This window comes from Ranitomeya variabilis, chromosome 4 (genome assembly GCF_051348905.1).
Source record: "Ranitomeya variabilis isolate aRanVar5 chromosome 4, aRanVar5.hap1, whole genome shotgun sequence".
Lineage (NCBI taxonomy): Eukaryota > Metazoa > Chordata > Amphibia > Anura > Dendrobatidae > Ranitomeya > Ranitomeya variabilis.
In genome coordinates this window covers 710588563-710611590 of record NC_135235.1, presented here as the reverse complement: position 1 = coordinate 710611590, position 23028 = coordinate 710588563, and the positions used below count along the sequence as shown (strand labels likewise).

Genomic DNA, 23028 nt, shown 5'->3' with positions numbered 1-23028 from the left:
TTTTGGTCTCATCTGTCCATAGGACATTCTCCCAGAAGCTTTGTGGCTTGTCAACATGTAGTTTGGCAAATTCCAGTCTGGCTTTTTTATGATTTTTTTTTCAACAAGGGTGTCCTCCTTGGTCTTCTCCCATGAAGTCCACTTTGGCTCATACAATGACAGATTGTGCGATCTGACACTGATGTTTCTTGAGCTTGAAGTTCACCTTTAATCTGTTTAGAAGTTTTTCTGGGCTCTTTAGTTACCATTCGTATTATCAGTCTCTTTGATTTGTCATCAACTTTCCTCCTACGGCCATGTCCAGGGAGGTTGTCTACAGTCCCGTGGATCTACATTTTTGAACAATATGTGCAACTGTAGTCACAGGAACATCAAGCTGCTTGGAGATGACCTTATAACTTTTACCTTTAACATGTTTCTCTATAATTTATTTTTAATCTCCCGAGAAAACTCTTTCCTTCGCTTCCTCTGGTCCATGTTGATTGTGATACACACCATGTCACCAAACAGCACAGTGAGTATCTGTAGCCCTATATACAGGCCACTCACTGATTCCAAGATTGTAGACACCTGTGATGCTAGTTACTGGACACACCACGATTTAACATGTCCATTTTGTCACATTATTTTAAGGGGTACCATCATTTCTGTCCAGGCCTATTTCATGAGTTTTATTTTTTTTTAATACTGTGGAAGAATGGTTGAAAAGCAATGTCTGACTTTCATTTGTTCATTTTCATAGATCTTTTATTTCTTATTACTTTTGTCAGATTCAAGTTATTTCTGTCACCATTGTGAGTTATTCTGTCGTTAAATAAGGGGTACCAACATTTTGACCACATGTGTACAGATTATAACCCTCAGTGAATTAATTTATAAAATGTAATTACTTTATGAGGATTTCGACTACTCTGGTTTTCTGTCATTTAGTCATATTATGGCTTCTGCATATGGTGTGTCCAATCTCATCTGGGATCTGCTCCTGCTGTCCAGCTGGAGTAATCTGCTCCCTACTTCAGCCAATTGGAAAGTACCACACCCTACTAAAGTTCAAAGCACATGGCCGGAATCTGCCAGAAACAGCGTTGTTCTCCTCTGGTTCAGTTCTCTGTGCTCAGCTTGCGGCTTGTGTATTTGTTTCCTGTTGTGACCGTGGCCCATTTACGGACTACTCTTGTGTCTTCTGATTCTGTATTCTGTTCTTCCGATTCTGACCCAGCTACCTGAATATTCTTCTTGCCATCTAATACCACAGAATAGCAGGTAACACCATGGTCCAAGCCTAGGGGTCCCAGTGTAAGTCCAGATCCATGTAATGGTGTTAAAGGCGATGATCAAGGCAATCCTTGGGATATCGAAAGCAGAGAAGATAGTGCCAAGCATGTTCATGGTGGATATCTTTTGAGCTGCCAGTGGACCACGAACAGTGCTCCCAATACATTGTGTCTGCAAACTATTCCAGCTAGATCTGCATTGCAATAGCTAAATGGCGCTCCTTCCCTTCGAAACACTGCCATGTACCCAGAGAGTAGTGTACAATTGTATGTAGGGTATTGTGAGAAGTTGAAAATATAATTTGTAAGATCCATTTGTTTTCTATTATCCTTTGTGAGTAATTCCAAAGTTATCCCCACATAAAGTGACACACGTCAGATTGTAATAATGGGGCATGATTAAGAAAACAAAACTGGCTGCGGGAAGAGGATAAATCAAGAGTATTTGACATTACTGTAATCAAAAACTGTGACTATAGACAATAACATCTACTGAAATGCTCAAACTGAACAGTCTCCATCAGTAATAAATGAGTAGCTAGTGATGAAACCTCTCTGGTGTAATTAGAGCATTGGGCTCGGTGACTTCACAATCTAAACTATCGTAAGGTCCAATATTTTCTGTCAGATGAGTTTCAAGAAGAAATATTACACATTGAGGCTGTGTGCACACGTAGCAGATTTTTTGCATTTTTTTCGCGGTTTTTCGCTATAAAAACGCTATAAAACCGCGAAAAAAACGCTAACATTAAGCATCCTATGTAACAGAATGCAATCCGCATTTTTTGTGCACATGCTGCATTTTTTTCCTGAGCAGAATCGCAATCCAGAAAAAAACGCAGCATGTTCATTAAAATTGCGGAATCGCGGCGATTCTGCACACATAGGAGTGCATTGATCTGCTTACTTCCCGCACGTGGCTGTGCACACCATGCGGGAAGTAAGCAGATCAAGTGCGGTTGGTACCCAGGGTAGAGGAGAGGAGACTCTCCTCCACGGACTGGGCACCATATAATTGGTAAAAAAAAAAAGAATTAAAATAAAAAAATAGCGATATACTCACCTTCTGGCGGCCCGACCTTCTCAGCGGCTTCCGTGGTGTGTGTGAAGGACCTGCGATGACGTCGCGGTCACGTGACCACTACGTCAATGGAAGGTCCTGAACACACAGCTATAGGAATGGAAGCCGCTGAGGTGAGTATAACCTTTTTTTTATTATTTTTAAACATTCTCTCTTTTACTATAGATGCTGCATAGGCTGCATCTATAGTAAAAAGTTGGTCACACTTGTCAAACACTATGTTTGACAAGTGTGACCAACCTGTCAAACAGTTTTCCAAGCGATGCTACAGATCGCTTGGAAAACGCTAGCATTCTGCAAGCTAATTATGCTTGCAAAACGCTAGTTTTCTGCGGGTATATGCATGCAAATTCTGCATGCAATAAACCCACGGCAAGAGGCGCAGAATTGCCGCGGAAATTTCCGTGGCAATTCTGCTACGTGTGCACTTAGCCTTAAAGAGAACTGTGTAAAATAGTGCAGAGCAGAGATGTCTTAAAGGGAACCTGTCGGCAGGATTGTGATCAGTCACCTACAGACACTGTCAGTTCGGTGCCGTTATACTGATTACACGGATACCTGGTGATGAAATCCGTCTTTTGATTGTTGTTTAATCTGTATTTGTAGTTTTCAGTTAATGAGATTCTTGTGCTCTGGGTCAGGGCTTTGGGTGGGCTTTATGAGGTGCTCTGATTACATATTCATCTGTATTGGCTTATGACAGGTCACTGATCCCTCACTACAGGGGCTGACAGCCCCTCTGCCTTTGGATCAGAGACTCCTTGGCATGACGCAGGGTCCCGATCGCTGCCATGGAGACCTGATGTCGTCATGACGATATCCGGGTCTCCAGACCTGAGAGGCTTCCTGTCATGCGCAGTGATAATCAGGAAGTCTCTCAGGTCAGTGTATAGAAGCTGCAGAGCTGACAGCTTCTATAGCATGCAGATCTGCATGCTATAGAAGCGATCAGCCTGCACAAAATGATTGTCCCATAGTAGAGACCTGAGTAGTCTCCAAAGTTTGCAATTTGTTACCATCTTTTCAGTTAGCCATTAAAAGGTATCAACCACTGAGGACTCTCAATTCTAAATATTTTTCTGTCCCATAGTAGGACACAGTGTAAAACTAAGAATGAATTAATAAAATACCAGGGGGTAGATGGATTCTCCAGGTTGTAAGTTCTATAGAATAGAGCTTTCAGTGACCAAAGTTATGTGACTAGTTTAGGGTGAAGGAGAATGTTGTGGTCCAGAGGTAAAATGGTGATCATGGTAATACGGCCGGACTACACCACTGATAAAGCAGCCAGAACCGGTGACTGAGAAGAATCTGTGACTTCTCTGCATTTAGTGGTTACTACTCACCTGGGTAGTCATATGTAGGAGACTCCTCTTTACACCACTCATCATCTCTCACATATGTCTCTGTAGCATTAACATGGGTCAGATCTTCACCCTGAAACAAATATTAAAAAAGTCACCAACAGATGGAGAAGACACATCCATGATCAGCTCTAATCCTGCCATCTCCACCGTTCTTACTACACAAGTATAAAACATATAATACTGGTGGATAAAACAAGACTGAGCACAAGACCTTCACAGCCGTCTACACATCATAGGGGAGATCTCCTGACACCTTCTCTCCATCTACCTGATGATCCTGAGGAGCATTGGGTTCTTCTTGCTTGCAGTCCTGTGGAAGAAGAGGACGGGGACATCTCTCTGGTGTTGTCCTCTTACTGGATAGATCTGGAAGAAACACATACAGGGAGTGAATTCATTCTTTACAAACACATAATTATAGGCCGTGTGTATTTAGTCCTGTGTATTACCTGGAGATCTGAGGGCCTGGGGAACCTCCATTATGACGTTCTTGTACAGATCTCTGTGTCCTTCTAAATACTCCCACTCCTCCATGGAAAAATAGACAGCGACATCCTGACACCTTATAGGAACCTGACACATACAATGATAGCGTCATCCCCCCGAACTCTTCATAGTGTTACTGTATAATGTCCCAGCATTCCCAGCAGTGTCACCTCTCCAGTCAGCAGGTCAATCATCTTGTAGATGAGTTCTAGGATCTTCTGGTCATTGATGTCCTCATGTATCAGGTGGTGAGGTGGAGGCCAAGTGATTGGGCTCAGGGGTCTTCCACTTCCTTTAGACACAGGGTCCTGACAGCGATCCCTAGAGGTCTTCTTCACCACTGTGTAATCCTGGTAATGGAGAGACACATTAATAAATCTCACTACAGACATTTTCAGAGTCCTCACCTCTCCAGTTCTGTCCATCTGTTATTCCCATAGATAAGAATGATGTAATGTGATGTCATCAGAATCTCTCACCTCTCCAGTAAGCCTGAAGAGGATCTCTAGGGTGAGGTGTAATATTTCCTCCGCCATCTTTTCTTTGTCCATATCTATCTTTGATGGGTAAATCATTAAAATTTTCTTTTCTAGAAGATCTTCACTGAGAGGATCCGATATTGTAGAGACCTGAATGAGAAGATGAGCTGATTCAACATCATAAAAATCCTGTGTAATAATACAATTACTGGAGATAATAAGGGAAACATATGAGATTTATTATTTTACAGTATTTAGTTTTCTTCTTTACATCTACTAAAAAAACCTATATATTTAGGCCACAGACAACAAGCAGTTTCTTTCGGTAGCTGAATACGTTTTTCATAGACTCATCTTCCATAACGCTAATTCTCGTCTCATTTAACACTGGAATCGTTATTAGCAATACTGCAGGAGATATTCATTACACGCGACATGAGAAATAACTACTTCATGATGAGGATGACATCTTCATCTTCTAGTACGGCTCTAGAAACATATTTGGCCAGAGTCGGTCACTGACTCCATCACCACCGGCCGTCTCTATATGAATGTTTCTGGAATTCCCCGCACTGTAATCTTCTATCACGTTAGATCTCAGGTCTGATTCACACACAGAAGTTTGTTTATAGCCTATGAAGGGGGTAATACCCATGGAGCTTCCCAGGCTATTAATATCAGCTCACAACTGTATAATAAGCCTTTAGTGGCTATTAAAATGGGGGACCCCCAAAAAAAGTGACGTAGAGTCCCGCTATATTTAATAACCAGCAAAGGCTATGTAGACAGCTGTGGGTTGATATTATTAGCCTAGGAAGGGGCCATGGATACTGCCCCCCCCAGGCTACAAACATCAGCTCTCAGCCCCCCCGGAAAAGGCACATCTCTAAGATGCATCAATTCTGACACTTAGCCTCTCTCTTCCCACTTGCCCTTTAGCGGTGGCAAGTGGGGTAATAGTTGGGGGAGTTGGTGTCACCTTTGTATTGTCCGGTGACATCAAGCCCTGAGGTTATTAATGGGGAGGCGTCAATAAGACGCCCCCATTTCTAACCCCATAGTCACATTGTAAGGAAACACAGACACCCTGAAAAAAGTCCTTTAATTAAAAGAATGACACAGATTCATTTAAGGGTATGTGCACATGTTGTGGATTTGGCTGCGGATCTGCAGCAGATTTGGCCCTGCGGATCTGCAGCAGTTTTCCATGCGGTGTACAGTACCATGTAAACCTATGGAAAACAAAAACCGCTGTGCACATGCTGCGGAAAATCCCGCCCAGAAACGCAGCAGTTTATTTTCAGCATCATGCCAATTCTTTGTGCGGAAATGCAGAGTTTCTGCACCCATTGCCTATACATTGAGTAAGGCAAGTCCGCACATCAAAAAGCGCAAGACAATCCGCAACAAATCCGCAAGTAATCCGCATCAATTCCGCATTAAATCTACAACCATTTTGGCCTGCGTTTTCTGCCAAGAGATGCAGATTCTGTACGGAAAATTCCGCAACGTGTGCACATACCCTAAAAATCTCAATTAAACCACACTTACGACCTCGCCTAATTCCACCAAAGCCCTCGATCTCCTGTAATAAAACTAAAATAAAAAAACATCAATATACCATACCTGTAATCCATGTCTGGGGGAGAAATTGTTTTCAACCTGGACGGTGCCAATATGTGACCGTCCAGGCTGAGAACCACTGGTGAATGAGCTGCTGGGAACGCAGCATCAGTGACTAGTGGTGACATCACTGAGGCTGCAATCTCAGCCGGGCTGAACTGCGGTGACCTCAGTGAGATCCCCGCTAGCACCATGAGAATGTCGCACAGTGCAGAGGCGAGTTGAAATTCACCGCAGTGAAATTCTCCTGGAAAGCTCACCTCTGCACCGTGCGACTTCCTCGCGGTGCTAGCAGGGATCTCACAGAGCTTACAAAATTATTTTCAGAAAAATTATCATTTATTAATTAAATACATGTACAGTAAGCTGCACACACTGTACAAATTGTATTTGTCACTGATATCTATATATCTGCCTAATCTATTTGTATTTACTGTATGTAATCCATGTCTTCTATCCTGTCGGTTCTTGCAGTGATTTTACACTACCGCAGCTGCTGAATTACCAGCTTTTCTTCTATCTATGTAATACACACTGCTCAAAAAGATAAAGGGAACACTTAAACAAGATAATATAACTCCAAGTAAATCAAACTTCTGTGAAAGCAAACTGTCCACGTAATAGGCAACACTGATTGACAATCAATTGCACATGCTACTGTGCAAATGGAATAGACAACAGATGGAAATTATTGGCAATTACCAAGACACCCTCAATAAAGGAGTGGTTGTCAAGAGAAGCCTAGGTAGGCAAGAGCAAATAACCCAGGCCCCTGCGATTTCCCTCAACTCTGGAAACCCTGACTGACCCTCTACTCAGAGTTTACACTGAAGTTGTGCATGTCTGAGCCTCCACCCTCTCCCGTTCTCCTGTTTCATCCCTAAGCTGAAACCTCCACCCACCACCCAGTGAAGACCTCTAACCAACACCCACAGTTAGCACAGACAAGGATAAAGGAAAATATACACCACGCCGCAGTCAATCAGGAATACACAATAAATGCACAGGGCAAAACAAATACAAATATAGGAGGGAGGAAAATATGACAAAGGGAAATATACACCACCAGATACGATACTCCTTTTCCTAGACCACCACACCAGACCGAGATAACGAAGCACAAGACAGAAGCTATAATCGGCAACGCCCAATGTTCAGGAGAACTATTTAAAGGCAGTGGGCATGGCCCAGCTTCCAATCCGAGCACCAGGTAAATTAACCACAGAGCAGCTAGATAAAATCTAGCCGACGCCAATGAGCTCATAATGGACAAAAGCGGAATTACCGCTGTGTCGGACGACCTGGTCTGAACAACGTCCGACATGACAGTACCCCGCCTTCTACGAGGGACCCCAGGGCCCTCACGGCTTACAGGACCCGGCTTGTCCGGATGGCGGCGGTGAAACAACCTGACCAGCTGATCCGCATGAACGTCCGAGGCTGGTACCCAGGACCTCTCCTCAGGCCCATAACCACGCCAGTGAACCAAGTACTGTAAAGTGCGGCGCACTACCTGAGAGTCAACCACCTTGGAGACTTCAAATTCCAAATTACCATCCACCAAGACTGGAGAAGGCATTGGTGTCGCGTCCACAAGACCCACCACCTTCTTTAACAACGACCTGTGGAACACGTTGTGAATTTTATACACCGTAGGAAGCTCCAACCGGTACGCTACTGGGTTAATGACAGCGGCGACCCTAAATGGACCAATAAACCGTGGACCCAATTTAAGGGATGGTATTTTGAGTCTTATGTTTTTTGTGGATAACCACACCCAGTCATCCACACTCAGGTCCGGACCTGGCACACGCCTACTGTCAGCCACACGTTTGTACCTAGCACCCACACTCAACAGGCGCTGTTTAACTCTCCTCCAGACTGATGATAATTGTGCTCCTAACTGGTCTTCCTCCGGGACGCCGGAAGAGCCCCCCTGACTCAAAGTACAAAATTGAGGATGAAGCCCATAAACACAAAAAAACGGAGACTTCCCAGATGACTCCTGGCAGTGATTATTGATGGCAAACTCAGCCAAAGGAAGGAACTTCGACCACTCCTCCTGGTTATCCGAAACAAAGCAGCGTAAATACTGTTCCAAATTTTGGTTCATACGCTCGGTCTGACCATTTGATTGAGGATGAAACGCCGAAGAATGAGACAACTTGATCCCCAGCCGTGAACAAAATGCTTTCCAAAATTTTGCCACAAACTGAGACCCCCTATCAGAAACGATGTCAGACGGAACCCCATGAAGTCTGACCACCTCCTGCACAAATACCTGAGCCAGAGTCTTAGCGTTAGGCAATGAAGGCAAAGACACAAAGTGCGACATTTTTGAGAACCGACCAACAATCACCAAGATGACCGTGTTCCCAGCTGAGGAGGGCAAGTCAGTGATAAAATCCATGGAGATTTCCGTCTATGGCTTACTAGGCACCTCGAGAGGAAGTAGTGTGCCAACAGGACGGGAGCGGGGCGTCTTAGTCCTAGCGCACGTGGTGCAAGCTGACACGTATGAGACCACGTCCTGACGGATCTTGGCCCACCAAAACCGACATGACACCAACTCCAAAGTACCCCTGACCCCTGGATGGCCAGCCAGAACAGCATCATGATGCTCCGCCAAAACCTTTAAGCGGAGATGAAGCGGTACAAACGTTTTGTTGACGGGAAGCTCAGATGGTACCTCCTCCTGGGCCTCGGCAATCTCAGCCTCAACCTCAGTAGTGAGAGCCGAAACAACAACACCCTTTTGGAGGATGGGTATTGGATCTTCCCGAGGCTCTCCCCCCAGAAAACACCTGGAAAAAGCATCCGCCTTAGTGGTTTTAGAACCAGGTCTGTAAGTAACAACAAAGTTGAACCGCGTGAAAAACAATGCCCAGCGAGCCTGCCTGGGAGACAGACGCTTGGCAGACTCCAAATAAAGTAAATTGTTATGGTCGGTAATAACAGTAACCTGATGAACTGACCCCTCCAAGAAGTGTCGCCATTACTCAAAGGCCAATTTGATTGCCAACAACTCTCTGTTGCCGATATCGTAGTTACGTTCGGCGGGCGACAGTTTCTTGGAAAAATAGGCGCAATAACGCAAACCGCTCAAGGATGAGCCTTGTGACAGCACTGCCCCCACACCAACCTCAGATGCATCGACTTCTACAACAAAAGGTTTCGATACATCTGGCTGTACAAGAATGGGAGCCGAAAAACAAACCTGTTCTTAAGAGATTCAAATGCGCACACAGCAGCCTCAGGCCAAACGGAGAAATTTGTACCCTTTTTAGTCATGTCAGTTAGCCGTTTAGCAATGATAGAAAAATCCTTGATAAACTTCCTATAGTAGTTAGAAAACCCAAGGAACTGCTGAAGTGCTTTTAGGTTATCAGGCCGTTCCCAATGCAACACCGCTTGCACCTTGGTGGCGTCTACTTTAAAACCAGAAGCAGACACAATATAGCCCAAGAAAGGCAACTCCTGCACCGAAAATACACATTTCTCCAGTTTTGCATATAGCTTATTCTCTTTGAGAAGCTGTAACACCTGACTGACATGATCTAAATGAGTATCACGGTCGCAAGAATATATGAGGATGTCATCAAGGTACACAATAACGAATTTCCCCAAAACATGCGGGAACACATCATTAATGAAATGTTGAAACACTGCTGGTGCGTTTGTCAACCCAAATGGCATCACCAAATTTTCAAAATGACCCTCAGGGGTATTAAAAGCCGTCTTCCACTCATTACCTTGACGGACTCTTATGAGGTTGTATGCCCCCCTGAGGTCAAGCTTGGTAAACCACTTAGCACCTGCCACCTGGTTGAACAAATACGGTATCAATGGCATAGGATATGGATCACGAACCGAAATCTTTTTTAACTCCCTGAAATCCAGACACGGCCGTAGTCCACCATCTTTCTTCTTAACAAAGAAGAACCCTGCTGCCACTGGTGAGGATGAAGGCCTGATGTGCCCTTTGCTCAAACTTTCAGCAATGTACTCCTTTAGCGCCTGTCTCTCTGAACCGGAGATGTTAAACATCCTTGCTTTAGGCAATTTGGCCCCTGGTTTAAACCTGATAGTACAGTCATAGGAGCGATGTGGTGGCAACTCTGAACAACCCTTCTCAGAGAGCACATCCACAAAGTTCAGAAGTGACTCAGGAACGCTTGAAGTCACAGCAGAAACACATGTGGCCAAGCAATTCTCCTGACAGAAATCACTCCACTGAATTATGTCCTGAGTTTTCCAGTCAATAACCGGGTTGTGTGTAGACAACTATGGAAAACCCAGAACCAATTGTGCCGGAAGACTCTTGAGCACCTTACATGTAACCTGCTCGAAATGAAGAACCCCAATGTGGAGTTTAACCTCAGCCACAAACTCAGTAATCTCCCCCTGTGGGAGAGGAGCAGAATTGATGGTAACCACGCGGATAGGATGAGGCAGTTTTTCGATCCTAAAACCAGCAGTGTGCGCAAACTCCTCATCAATGAGATTTGTGGCAGAACCACTATCCACAAAAACAGTGATTGGGAGCTCTCTGCCAGCGACAACAAATTTGGCAGGAAGCATGCACTGAGAAACCATCATGGAGGATATACATAAGCTCAGATTGGACTCCTCCACACCCTCTGAGCTTAGAAGTTTTTCCGCCGTTGCGTTTTTCTTTGACAGCAGAGGACAGATATTAATAAAATGACCAGTTTTACCGCAGTAAAAACAGGCTCCCTGCTTTCTGAGCACAGGGGCTTGATGCTTAACATGTGACACCCCTGCAATTCGCATAGGTTCTGTGGGCTCACCAGCAGCAACCTCACGTGAACCTAAACCCTCTCCCATAGGCGGCGTCTCATGCTCCCCCTGACGCAAACGGCGATCAATGCGGACAACAAGACTCATAGCAGAATCTAGAGAAGCAGGAGTCTCGTACCTCAGGAGGGCTTTTTTAACCCTTCCAGAAACCCCATGAATAAACTGACTCCGCAGCGCTGGATCATTCCATTGTGTGTCGACCGCCCAGCGGCGAAATTCAGAACAGTAACCCTCTGGAACACGCTTCCCCTGGCGAATAGCGCGTATCTTAGATTCTGCTAGAGCCATTCTGTCAGGGTCATCGTAAATGTGTGCAAGAGCAGAAAAAAACTCTCCACTGAGTTAAATGCAGCAGAATCAGATGGCAAAGAAAACGCCCATGCTTAGGGATCACCGTTTAATAATGACAACACCAGGCCGACACGCTGAGCCTCATTACCTGAGGAGATCGGACACATCCGAAAATACAGTTTACAAGCTTCACGAAAAGTAACAAAATTACTGCGTTCCCCAGTAAACTTTTCAGGCAAAGGAAACTTAGGCTCAGTAACTCTACCTGTCGCTTCAGCTTGCACATTAGATACTGCAAGTCCCTGTTGCTGCACTGCCCCCTCAACTCAGTGACTTGTAGGGACAGTGCCTCCAACTGGCGGGTTATGGAATTCATGGGATCCATGAAATTCAAATAATGTTGGCCGCATTATAATGTCATGGGAAGCCTAGGTAGGCAAGAGCAAATAACCCAGGCCCCTGCGATTTCCCTCAACTCTGGGAAACCCTGACTGACCCTCTACCCAGAGATTACACTGAAGGTGTGCATGTCTGAGCCTCCACCCTCTCCCTGTCTCCCGTTTCAACCCTAGGCTGAAACCAACACCCACAGTTAGCACAGACAAGGATAAAGGAAAATATACACCACACCGCAGTCACTGAGGAATACACAATAAATGCACAGGGCAAAACAAATACAAATATAGGAGGGAGGAAAATATAACAAAGGGAAATATACACCACCAGATACGATACTCCTTTTCCTAGACCACCACGCCAGACCGAGACAACCAAGCACAAGACAGAAGCTATAATCGGCGACGCCCAATGTTCAGGAGAACTATTTAAAGGCAGCGGGCATGGCCCAGCTTCCAATCCGAGCACCAGGTAAATTAACCCTGGAGCAGCTAGATAAAATCTAGCCGACGCCAATGAGCTCATAGTGGACAAAAGCAGAATTACCGCTGTCTGTCGGACGACCTGGTCTGAACAGCGTCCGACATGACAGTGGTTGTGTAGGTGGGGACCACAGACCACATCTCAGTACCAATGCTTTCTGGCTGATGTTTTGGTAACTTTTGAATGATGGTCGTGCTTTCACACTCGTGGTAGCATGAGACGGACTCTATAACCCACACAAGTGGCTCCGGTAGTGCAGCTCATCAAGGATGGCACATGTATGCGAGTTGTAGCAAGGTTTGCTGTGTCTGTCAGCGTAGTGTCCAGAGGCTATCAGGAGACAGGTCAGTACACCAGGAGACGTGGAGGGGGCCGTAGGAGGGCATCAACCCGGCAGCAGGACCGCTACCTCCGCCTTTGTGAAAGGAGGAACAGGAGGAGCACTGCCAGAGCCCTGCAAAATGACCTCCAGCAGGCCACAAATGTGCATGTGTCTGCACAAGCGGTTAGAAACCCACTCCATGAGGATGGTCTGAGTGCCCGACGTCCACAGATGGGGGTTGTGCTCACAGCCCAACACCGTGCAGAACGCTTGGTATTTGCCACAGAACACCAGGATTGGCAAATTCGCCTCTGGCGCCCTGTGCTCTTCACAGATGAAAGGAGGTTCACACTGAGCACATGTGAAAGACGTGACAGAGTCTAGAGATGCCATGAAGAGCGATCTGCTGCCTGCAACATCCATCAGCATAACCGGTTTGGCAGTGGGTCAGTAATGGTGTGGGGTGGCATTTTTTTGGAGGGCCGCACAGCCCTCCATGTGCTTGCCAGAGGTAGCCTGACTGCCATTAGGTACCAAGATGAGATCCTCAAACCCCTTGTGAGACCATATGCTGGTGCTGTTGGCCCTGGGTTCCTCCTAATGCAAGACAATGCCAGACCTCATGTGGCTGGAGTTTGTCAGAAGTTCCTGCAAGATGAAGGCATTGAAGCTATGGACTGGCCCGCCCATTCCCCAGACCTGAATATGATTGAACACATCTGGGACATCATGTCTCGCTCCATCCACCAACGTCACATTGCACCACAGACTGTCCAGGAGTTGGCAGATGCTTTAGTCCAGGTCTGGGAGGAGATCCCTCAGGAGAACATCCTCTGCCTCATCAGGAGCATGCCCAGGCGTTGTACAGTAGGGAGTTCATACAGGCACGTGGAGGCCACACACAATACTGAGAATATTTTTCTTGTCATGAGGCATTTCCACTGAAGTTGGATCAGACTGTATGCTACGGCTGCGACCACAAACGTGGCCGAGCCGACACCTCCACGTCGCCAGACCTAGACGACGTGGGCGAGCGTCCCAAAAAGGAATGCAATGTGGACCCACTGGACCACAGAGTAACCTGGACCTACCCAGACCAGGAAACGGCAGCGAGCAGGGTCTGTGGCAGCTGAGCATGTGAACAAGATGTAGAGATGCAGAACTAGACTACACCGCACAACTTCAGGTATGAAGAAACAAAGTTTACTTAAATGATAGCACAGTACATAACAAAACATAATGATGACAGGATCCCGATTCCACATGTCAAGGAAGGGTACACGACTCAGACGTCAGACGATGGCAGGAGTCATCACGGGTTGATGCAGTCCAGGGTCATCTGGCACGGGCATACTAGGACGGCCAATCTCTCAGGCCTCGGACGTAGCACAGGCACGGCAGGAGAACATCAGACACCGATCCCAGAAGGACGTCATCTCAGGGTGGAACTCAGGACACAGGCAGGACATCTGGACACAAGCAGGACACATGGACACAGGCGTGGCAGCCCAGGGAATCAAGACATCGGACAATGAAAGGACATCAGGAATACCGGAAAGACATCTGGGACACTGGCGTGGCAGCCCAGGTCATCGGCTGGGACACTGACGTGGCAGCCCAGGAATCAGGACATCGGATAATGAAAGGACATCAGGAATACCGGAAAGACATCTGGGACACTGGCGTGGCAGCCCAGGTAATCGGCTGGGACACGGAGGGCACAGGACCAGGTAGCGGAGGCCATCAGGCTCGTAACTACGGCCGTCAGGCTCCGGACAACAGACCTAGGAAGGAACTCAAGCGTGATGGTGCAAGCACCGCTGGACTGGAACTGGACCAGACGGGGTTAGCACCGCATGGAAGGCTGAGCACAGAATAGTAAGAGCTCAGCAAGAACACCGAACTCCATCTTTAAATGATGAGCCCGGAAAGTTCAGTCACTGGGTGCGGGGTGTCAGACACAATAGGACTTAAGAAACATAACAGAGACAGGTTCAGACAGGATCAGGTACTGGATATTCAGCCTCCAGGATAGGCGGATCTGGGTACTCTGCCCCCAGAACAGGCGGGAAAACAAGACACAAACGGATCTGGATATACAGCCTCCAGGATAGGCGGATCTGGGTACTCGGCCCCCAGAACAGGCGAGAGAGAGGCATCAGCTCTCCCAGAACATACTGCAGACAGAACGGGAGCTGGATACCTCACAAGGCAAGACACAGAAACACAATGCAATGCTCTGGCAACGCCCAGTAGCAAAGAGGAAGTTTATATAGGAGCTGCTCCTCAGCAATAGGCTGAGGAAGCAACACAGGTGCACACTCAAACCCTGATAAAAGCAGGGTAGGTGTGGCCGCGCGCACCCTAAGCACAAACAGAAACCATTATAGCACTGACAGCACAGGAACTGTGGCTTAGGGCACCTGGCAGCGGCTGCTAGCCTGGACACATGCGGAAAGCCATGCACAGCTGCAGAGGACCTCGCAAGCCGTGGCTAGCTTCCAAGCGGCAGCCAGGGACGCACATGCGAGTGGCCATGCAGCAGAGCAAAGTCATCACAGCACATGTACAGCTACGCAGCGGTGGCAGGGAACTGAGCAGAATCCATACAGGTAACAGACAACAGTATCCCTGCACATTAGGGGGAGAGGAGCAAGGGTTAAAGCAGAGACATGCAAAAGTAACGCCGAAGAAACAATGTATAAACCCAGCGGCGTTACACTGTAATTTGATTTTCCACTTTGATTTTGAGTATCATTCCAAATCCAGACCTTCATGGGATATTCATTGATAATTGTTATGTTTTATTGTTCTGAACACATTCCACTATGCAATGAATAAAAAATTGCACCTGGAATATTTCATTCAGAGATATCTAGGATGTGGTATTTTAGTGTTCCCTTTATTTTTTTGAGCAGTGTATACACATTGTGTCACTGACATCTATAAAAAAAACTTCCTTCTCACCCCCAATGAAGGTGGTCTTTGTTGTCCTTTCTCATTGTCGGGTTCTCTATCAGAGGCCTGGGAGTATGAGGGTTCTGCACAGGGATCTTAGTTGTTCATAGCATTGCGCTTTTCTGGACAGAGAGCTCAGATGTTGCTCCTGGGATCTGTTGTAGCCATTCTTCCCATTTAGGGGGTCACTGCTCCAAGTGTTCCTGTCACCAATGAAATCACTGTTGCCTTCACCTTCCACATCTTCTCCAGTTCTTCTTTGAGGCAAAGGTATTTCTCCAGCTTCTCATATTCCTTCTTTCTAATGTTGCTCTCACTTAGAACTGCCACATCTATTATCACTGCTGTCTCCTGATACTTGTCTACTATCACAATGTTTGGTTGGTTAGTCAACACCTGCTTATCGTCTGGATCTTGATGTCCCACAGGATTTTAGCCCTTTCATTCTCCATCACTTTTTCTGGGGTCTCCCACCTGGACTTAGGAGGAATTAGCCCATATGCTGTGCAGATATTCCTGTATACAATTCCCAATACTTGGTTATAGCGTTCAGTATACGCTGTTCCTGTTTGCATTTTGCATCCTGCCACTATGCGTTGGACGGTTTCTGAGGTTTCTTAGCATATATTCTGCACCTTGGGTCTTGTCCTGTGTGGTAGATTCCTGCTTCTATGGATCTGGTACTTAGTGCTTGCTCTTGTGCTGCTATGATTAGTGCCTCTGTGCTGTCTCGGAGTCCAGCTATCTCCAGCCATTGGTAGGATTTCTCCATCTCAGCCACCTCCATTATGTCGATGGTACATCCCATGCAGCAACTTGTATTGCCATGGCGCTTCATGTTCCCGTTCTTCCTTCCAGATCTGTTGTCGTTGCTGCCTTAGGCTTTCTCTCAGCATCTCATCTTTTGGTGCCATTTTTCTGATGTATTCCTGGATACTCCTTGTTTCATCCGTGATGGTGGCTTGGATACTTATCAAGCCTCGACCACCCTCCTTTCTGTTAGTATACAATCTTTGGGTGTTAGACTTAAGGCTGAGTCACACATAACGATATCGTTAACAATATCGTTGCAACGTCACGCTTTTGGTGACGTAAGCAACGATCCCGCTAACGATCTCGTTATGTGTGACAGCGACCAACGATCAGGCCCCTGCTGGGAGATCGTTGGTCGATGGGAATGATCAGGACCTTTTTTTGGTCGCTGATCACCCGCTGTCATCGCTGGATCGGCGTGTGTGACGCCGATCCAGCGATGTGTTCACTTGTAACCAGGGTAAATATCGGGTTACTAAGTGCAGGGCCGCGCTTAGTAACCCGATATTTACCCTGGTTACCATTGTAAAAGTAAAAAAAAAAAACACTACATACTCACATTCTGATGTCTGTCATGTCCCCTGGCGTCCACAGGGTTGACTGTGTCAGCGCCGGCCGTAAAGCAGAGCACAGCGGTGACGTCACCGCTGTGCTCTTCTTTACGGCCGGCACTGAGACATTTAGTGCAGGGAAGCTCTCGGCAGCAGCGCGTGCATATTAGCAGCGCGTGCATATTAGCAGCGCTCCTGTCGAAAGCAGTTTTAACCCTGTGGACGCCGGGGGACGTGACACACATCAGAATGTATGTAGTGTTTTTTTTTTACTTTTACGATGGTAACCAGGGTAAATATCGGGTTACTAAGCGCGGCCCTCCACTTAGTAACCCGATGTTTACCCTGGTTACCCGGGTGCTGCAGGGGGACTTCGGCATCGTTGAAGACAGTTTCAACGATGCCGAAGTCGTTCCCCTGATCGTTGGTCGCTGGAGAGAGCTGTGTGACAGCTCCCCAGCGACCACACAACGACTTACCAACGATCACGGCCAGGTCTTATCGCTGGTCGTGATTGTTGGTAAGTCGTTTAGTGTAACGGTACCTTTAGGGTACAGACCTCCATGCATTGTGAGGAACTTTTGTGTTTTTACATCTGCAGCTTCCATCTCTTCTTTTGGCCACAACACTATGCCAGCAGGGTATCTGATAACTGTCAGGGCATATATATTGATGATGCAGATTTTATTCTTCCCATTGAGCTGGCTCTTCAGGACCTATCTTACCCTTTGATGGTATTTGGATGTTGCTGCTTTCCTTGCCTCCTCATCATGGTTACCGTATACCTGTGGGATGCCAAGGTACTTGTAGCATTTCTGTACATCTGCTATGTGCCCTGCTGGTAATTCCACTCCATCAGCAGGGGCTGGCTGTCAAATTTTGGCCCGGGGGCATGCACACAGCAATGGCCCATGAGTAGCAGCCCATCCTTAAAGGGGTTGTCGGATCTTAAGCTACATATCTACAGTCACTATGTGTGAATTCTCATATCGTGCGCTGTGAAGATTCTCTGGTACCGGCAACAGGTGGTCTTGTAACCGCAAGCATGCGATATATATATTCCCAGCCACATTTCGACTAGACTGTTTTTGCCTTGATCAATACAGTTGCATTAGGCCATGCCAGGCTAGTCGGCATGTGACCGCATGTATGTAAATCACAAACTTGCAGCCACACACCCGCCAAATAACCACAGCACTGCGAGCAATATGAGAAGCACAAGTGAGAGAGAGAGAGTGAGAGAGAGATATTTTCCCAGACTTCAAAATCCTTCCGGGCATGCTCAGAAGGGAAAAACTGGATCCGTCGCTGGATTCCTGTGTGTGACGGTCAGCGACGGATCCTGCATCCATAAGCTTCCATTGTAGCCGATGACGGGCAGAGCAGGATGCGTCGCTTAACGATTTTCCGACGTGCATAAAAAAAGTTACAATGAATGTTTTCTCTGCACGACGGACCGCTATTATACGACGGATCCAGTACACGACGGATGAAACGGATGGCTATCCGTCACAATCCGTCACTAAAAGTCTATGGGAAAATGCAGGATCCTGCAAATTTTTGGGCAGGATCCCGCATTCTCAAAAATCGACGGATTGTGACGGATTTCAAAAGACGAAGTGTGAAAATAGCCGAAGCTGGGGCTTCTCTCTCCCTGGTAGCTCCATGCACACACAGGCCAGTATGCTGACCTTTCATCTTGATTGCCGCTGGCTCTCTCCCTCCAAGTGGCAGTGCCGCACAGGAGCCTGCTCATCACATACTGCTGCAGCCTGCATGTCGGGATGACACGACCGTGCACTATAGGTGCGCTATGTATTACAATCACTTACAGTCCTCCAGCGGCCCTGTGCAGCTGCTTAGGCACCGGCCCGGGGTGCATATGAATTCCTGCCACCCGGCCCAGCCCACTTCTCTCCATCAGTCTTGACTACCTTGCCCCTCTTTATTACCAACCAGCAGCACTTCTCTCTTCCGAAAGACATCCAATGTCTTCACTGTAGATCCTTGTCAGGTGGATCAGTAATTGATGTCTCATTCGTTTTTCGCATACAGCTTGATGTCATTGCTGTAGAGGAGGTGGCTGATGGTGCTTCCACTCTTGAACTTGTATCCATAGCCAGACTCTGTAATTATCTGACTGAGGGGTTCAAGCCTATGCAGAACAGCAATGGGGACAGTGCATAACCTAGGTATATGCCGCATTTGATAGTCTCTTGTGCAATTGTCTTGAGTTGACTTCCAATGTTGTTCTCCATAGCCCCAGTGAGTTTCTGAGGAAGGTTTTTAATTTCCTGTTGACATTGTACAGAGCCAAGCATTCATAGATCCATGTGTGTGGCATTGAGTCATGGGCTTTCCTGTAGTCAATCCAGGCTGTGCTGAGATTGGTCTGTCTGGATCTTGAGTCTTGAGCAACTGCTCTATCTACTAGGAGCTGGTGCTTAGAGCCTCTGGTGTCAGTCCCAATGCCTTTCTGAGCTGGATTCATGTACTGGCTCATATGGTTCTGTAGCTTGGTGGCTATGATGCCTGACAGAAGTTTCCATGTTGTTGTAAGGCAGGTTATTGGGCAGTAATTGGATGGAGCTGTTCCTTTGTGAGGAACCTTCATGATCACCACTATTCTTCCTTGTGTTAACCAAGCTGGGTGGTGGCCTGCTTCTACCAGTTGGTTCATCTGCTTTGCCACGTATTCATGTACCAATGTCAATTTCTTTAGCCAGTAGGTGAGGATCATGTCTGGACCAGGTGCTGTTAAGCTCTTCATGTTCTTGACCCACTGCTGGATGTCTGCTTCTGTAATAGTGACTGGTTCTTGCTCTGGGTGGTTGCTGTGTTTCATTCTCAAATATTGCAGCCAAATTGCACTAGTGTTATGTTTTTTCCTTCTCCCATATGTTCCTCCAGTATTGTTCAGTCTCTGCTATTGGTGGAGTTTCTGCCTTTGCGCACACTTTGGATGGTTCTTTGGAGATCAGGGCACTTCTCTTCTTGGCCTCAGCTTCAATAATGTATCTCCCTAGTCTTGCAGTGAGTGCTGTGAGCCTTTGTTTAGCAGTCTCTTCAGTTGGCGTCAGGCCTTTGTACTTGTCCAGCTTGGTCTTATTCTTCATCTTTATAAACTTCTGTATTTCTGACAGTTGGATGACTTCCCTTCGTGGCACCTTGATCTTTGTCTACAGTCTTTTTTTCCAAGGGGGGCACGTACTTCTGTTGTTCTTGCTGGTTGCATAGCCAAGCATTTCCATGATTGCTGAGGCAGTAGCATAGATCAGGTTATTAGTTTGACTTATGGTGGTGGTAAGTATTGATGCAAGAGCTGCTCTATTGGCATCCTCTAGCATACTGTTTGGTGGTCTTTCTTTGCTGAGCTTTGGCAGTCCATCTCTGGTATTGATGATATTTAGTTTATCTAAGATCTTCTGTTTCAGACCAGCTGCACTGCTCACTAGTTGCTGGGTTGGATCAGAATCTCCAGGGGTTGCCATGTTGTTCTTCCAGGTCTTCATGTGGGGTGGATATGCAGTGCAGTTGATCCATCTCAAGTTGTGATAATAGTTTTCTCTTTATAATATTGAAACGTTGGGTGACACGCTCATGTTTATTGAGATAGGCACTGTAGTGTTATGAACCACTACTGGTATATTATGTCCATCAGGGCAGAGCCAAGATTTGAACCCCAGTCTCCCACATTGGTGGCAGTGATTTTACTAATGCGGCACATGTATTGCCGGCTTCTATTATGTCTTTTACCAAATGTTACCAACTTCTTCCAATCTTAAGAAAAATGCTCGTGTTACCGATCATGAATGTGAATGCGCCATATTTGTGCGAATTTATGTTTGGCGATCATTTTCTGCAGATATTCGCTCATCTCTAATTATGGCCACCACAACCTGCCACACAAAATAAAACCCCCCACTCAGTATGGAGGTATTTACAGTCCACCACAATCCCAGTATAATGGCCCCTACCAGCCACACATTCAGTATGAGAGTCCCAACAGCTCTTCTCTTAAGAAGATTCCCCCACAATTCCTGATATTTGAAAAAAAACAAAAAACAAAAAAAAAACACACACACTACTCAGCCAACCCGATTCCTGAGGTGCGCTGCTCTGGTCTGTGCGTTGTGAGTGCTGAGGCTACATACTACAGGTTTGATGTAGTGACATCATTATGACTGCAGTGCACAGAGTCTCAGACTCAGAAGTGATGGCTGAATGGTGGATCAGGAGCTTTCGACTCCCTGATTCACTAATCTATTCAATGGTATTATGGTCATGGGAATGTGGATATTGCTTTAATTGTGATGATGGGAAGGAGAGGGTGACCAATACCACACCCCACAAGCCCTGTCGATTCGTAGGCATCATATCAACTGAGTGGGCAACCTTTATGGATGATACACTCCTGCCTATCCAACTATCATATGGTAAATATCTCATAGATCCTGGGATCATTACGATTTGCACCAAGAATGAGGCCAAGTGAGTATTTTATTGTCGGTGGTCGGAGGTAGTCAGTGAGGTGGATGGTACCATATTGTGCATGTAGAGGGCAGTACTGTGGGAACATTAGAAAGTGGGGGGATGGCAGTACTGTGGGGACATTACACGGTGTGTGAGGGGGATGTCAGTCCTGTGGAAACATTATCCTTTGTTTGTGTTAAGCCACTATTGTGGGAACAAAATACTGTGTGTGAGGGTATGGTGGTACTGTAGGAACATTATACTGTGTGTGGGTTTGGCGGTACTATGAGAAGATTATACTGTGTGTGGGGGTATGGCAGTACTGTAGGAACATTATACTGTGTGGGGGTATAGCGGTACTATGAGAAGATTATACTGTATGTGGTGGGGTGGAGGTATTGTAGGAACATTATGATGTGTGTGGGGGTATGGCGGTACTATGAGATGATTATGCTGTGTGTGGTGGGATGGAGGTACTGTAGGAACATTATACTGTGTGGGGTGGGATGGAGGTAATGTGAGAAGATTATACTGTGCGAGGGTATGGCGGTACTGTAGGAACATTATACTGTGTGTGGGTATGGCGGTACTATGAGAACATTATACTGTATGTAGGGGTATGGCAATACTGTGAAAATACCTTTTACGAGAGACGCCAGTACTGTGGAAACATTATACTGTGTGAGTGGCATCATATATATTGCATAAGGGGTGTAAAAAGGAGTGTCATAGAAAAGACTCCTCAGGGCTGTGCTGCATTTGTACAAAAAGACTGCCGTCCAGGCGGGACCATGTGAAATCAATGGGAAGAGGGAGAGTTTCAGGAAGGAAGAGTCTAGATGGTACACCTGGTCAGGAGACCTTGATGACGCAGTTTACTGATATTATAAAGGCCATAGCCCCAAAGGCAGAACAGATTTGGCACCAAGCAAAGGAAAGGGGTGCGGGGAGGAATCTGAGGTACCAGCTCATGGTAAAGTGCCCGAAGCAGCTGGTTGTGGAGGCAGAACCCTGCTTACAGGGGCATAATGGGGAGTAAATGCTAGACTGTATGGGCTCCTTCCAGGTGTGACGTCATTTCCGGGGGCGAATCCTATCGGGATGGGGCGTGTTTTGAGTTCACATCATGGGCGTATTCTCTATTTACCAAGGCGGCAAAGCAGCATGATAGCTTGTGGACGCCATGGTGTATGGAGGTTAGTGGTTTCAGGGTGAAATAATGCTACTTGCTGTTCGCTATTGGGGGGAGGCCCTGTGGTGGGCGACCTGCTTGTCTGTGTGGGGGGCGACCTGCTGCTGGCTGTTGTGGGGGACCCCTGTGGTGGGATTTTGGGGGGACCTGCTGCTGGCTGTTGTGGGGGACCCTTGTGGTGTGATTTGGGGGACCTACTGGCTATTGTGGGGGACCCCTGTTGTGGGATTTTGGGGGGAACCCCTGTGGTGGGATTTTGGTGGGGGGCTGCTGCCTGTTGTGGGGGACCCCTGAGGTGGGATTTTGGGGGGCACCTGCTGCTGGCTATTGTCTGGGATTTTTTTGGGGGGGAACTGCTGCTGGCTGTTGAGGGGGACCCCTGTGGTGGGATTTTGGGGGGACCTGCTGCTGGCTATTG

The 23028-nt window shown here is 46.8% G+C and overlaps 2 protein-coding genes across 4 annotated transcripts in view; both read right to left on the bottom strand.

The window, feature by feature from the left end:
* Nucleotides 1–23028, bottom strand: part of LOC143766498 (uncharacterized) — an 831863-nt gene that overhangs the window by 720550 nt on the left and 88285 nt on the right. The window lies entirely within an intron of this gene.
* LOC143766524 (uncharacterized) overlaps nt 1–23028 on the bottom strand; it is a 69132-nt gene that overhangs the window by 10257 nt on the left and 35847 nt on the right. For all 3 annotated transcript variants that reach the window (XM_077254281.1, XM_077254279.1, XM_077254280.1), the window contains 5 exons: nt 4688–4837; nt 4379–4558; nt 4172–4295; nt 3991–4088; nt 3702–3792 (listed from right to left, as the gene is read on the bottom strand). In XM_077254281.1, the coding sequence (XP_077110396.1) occupies nt 3702–3792; nt 3991–4088; nt 4172–4295; nt 4379–4558; nt 4688–4837 (643 nt within the window). The remainder of the gene's footprint in view (nt 1–3701; nt 3793–3990; nt 4089–4171; nt 4296–4378; nt 4559–4687; nt 4838–23028) is intronic.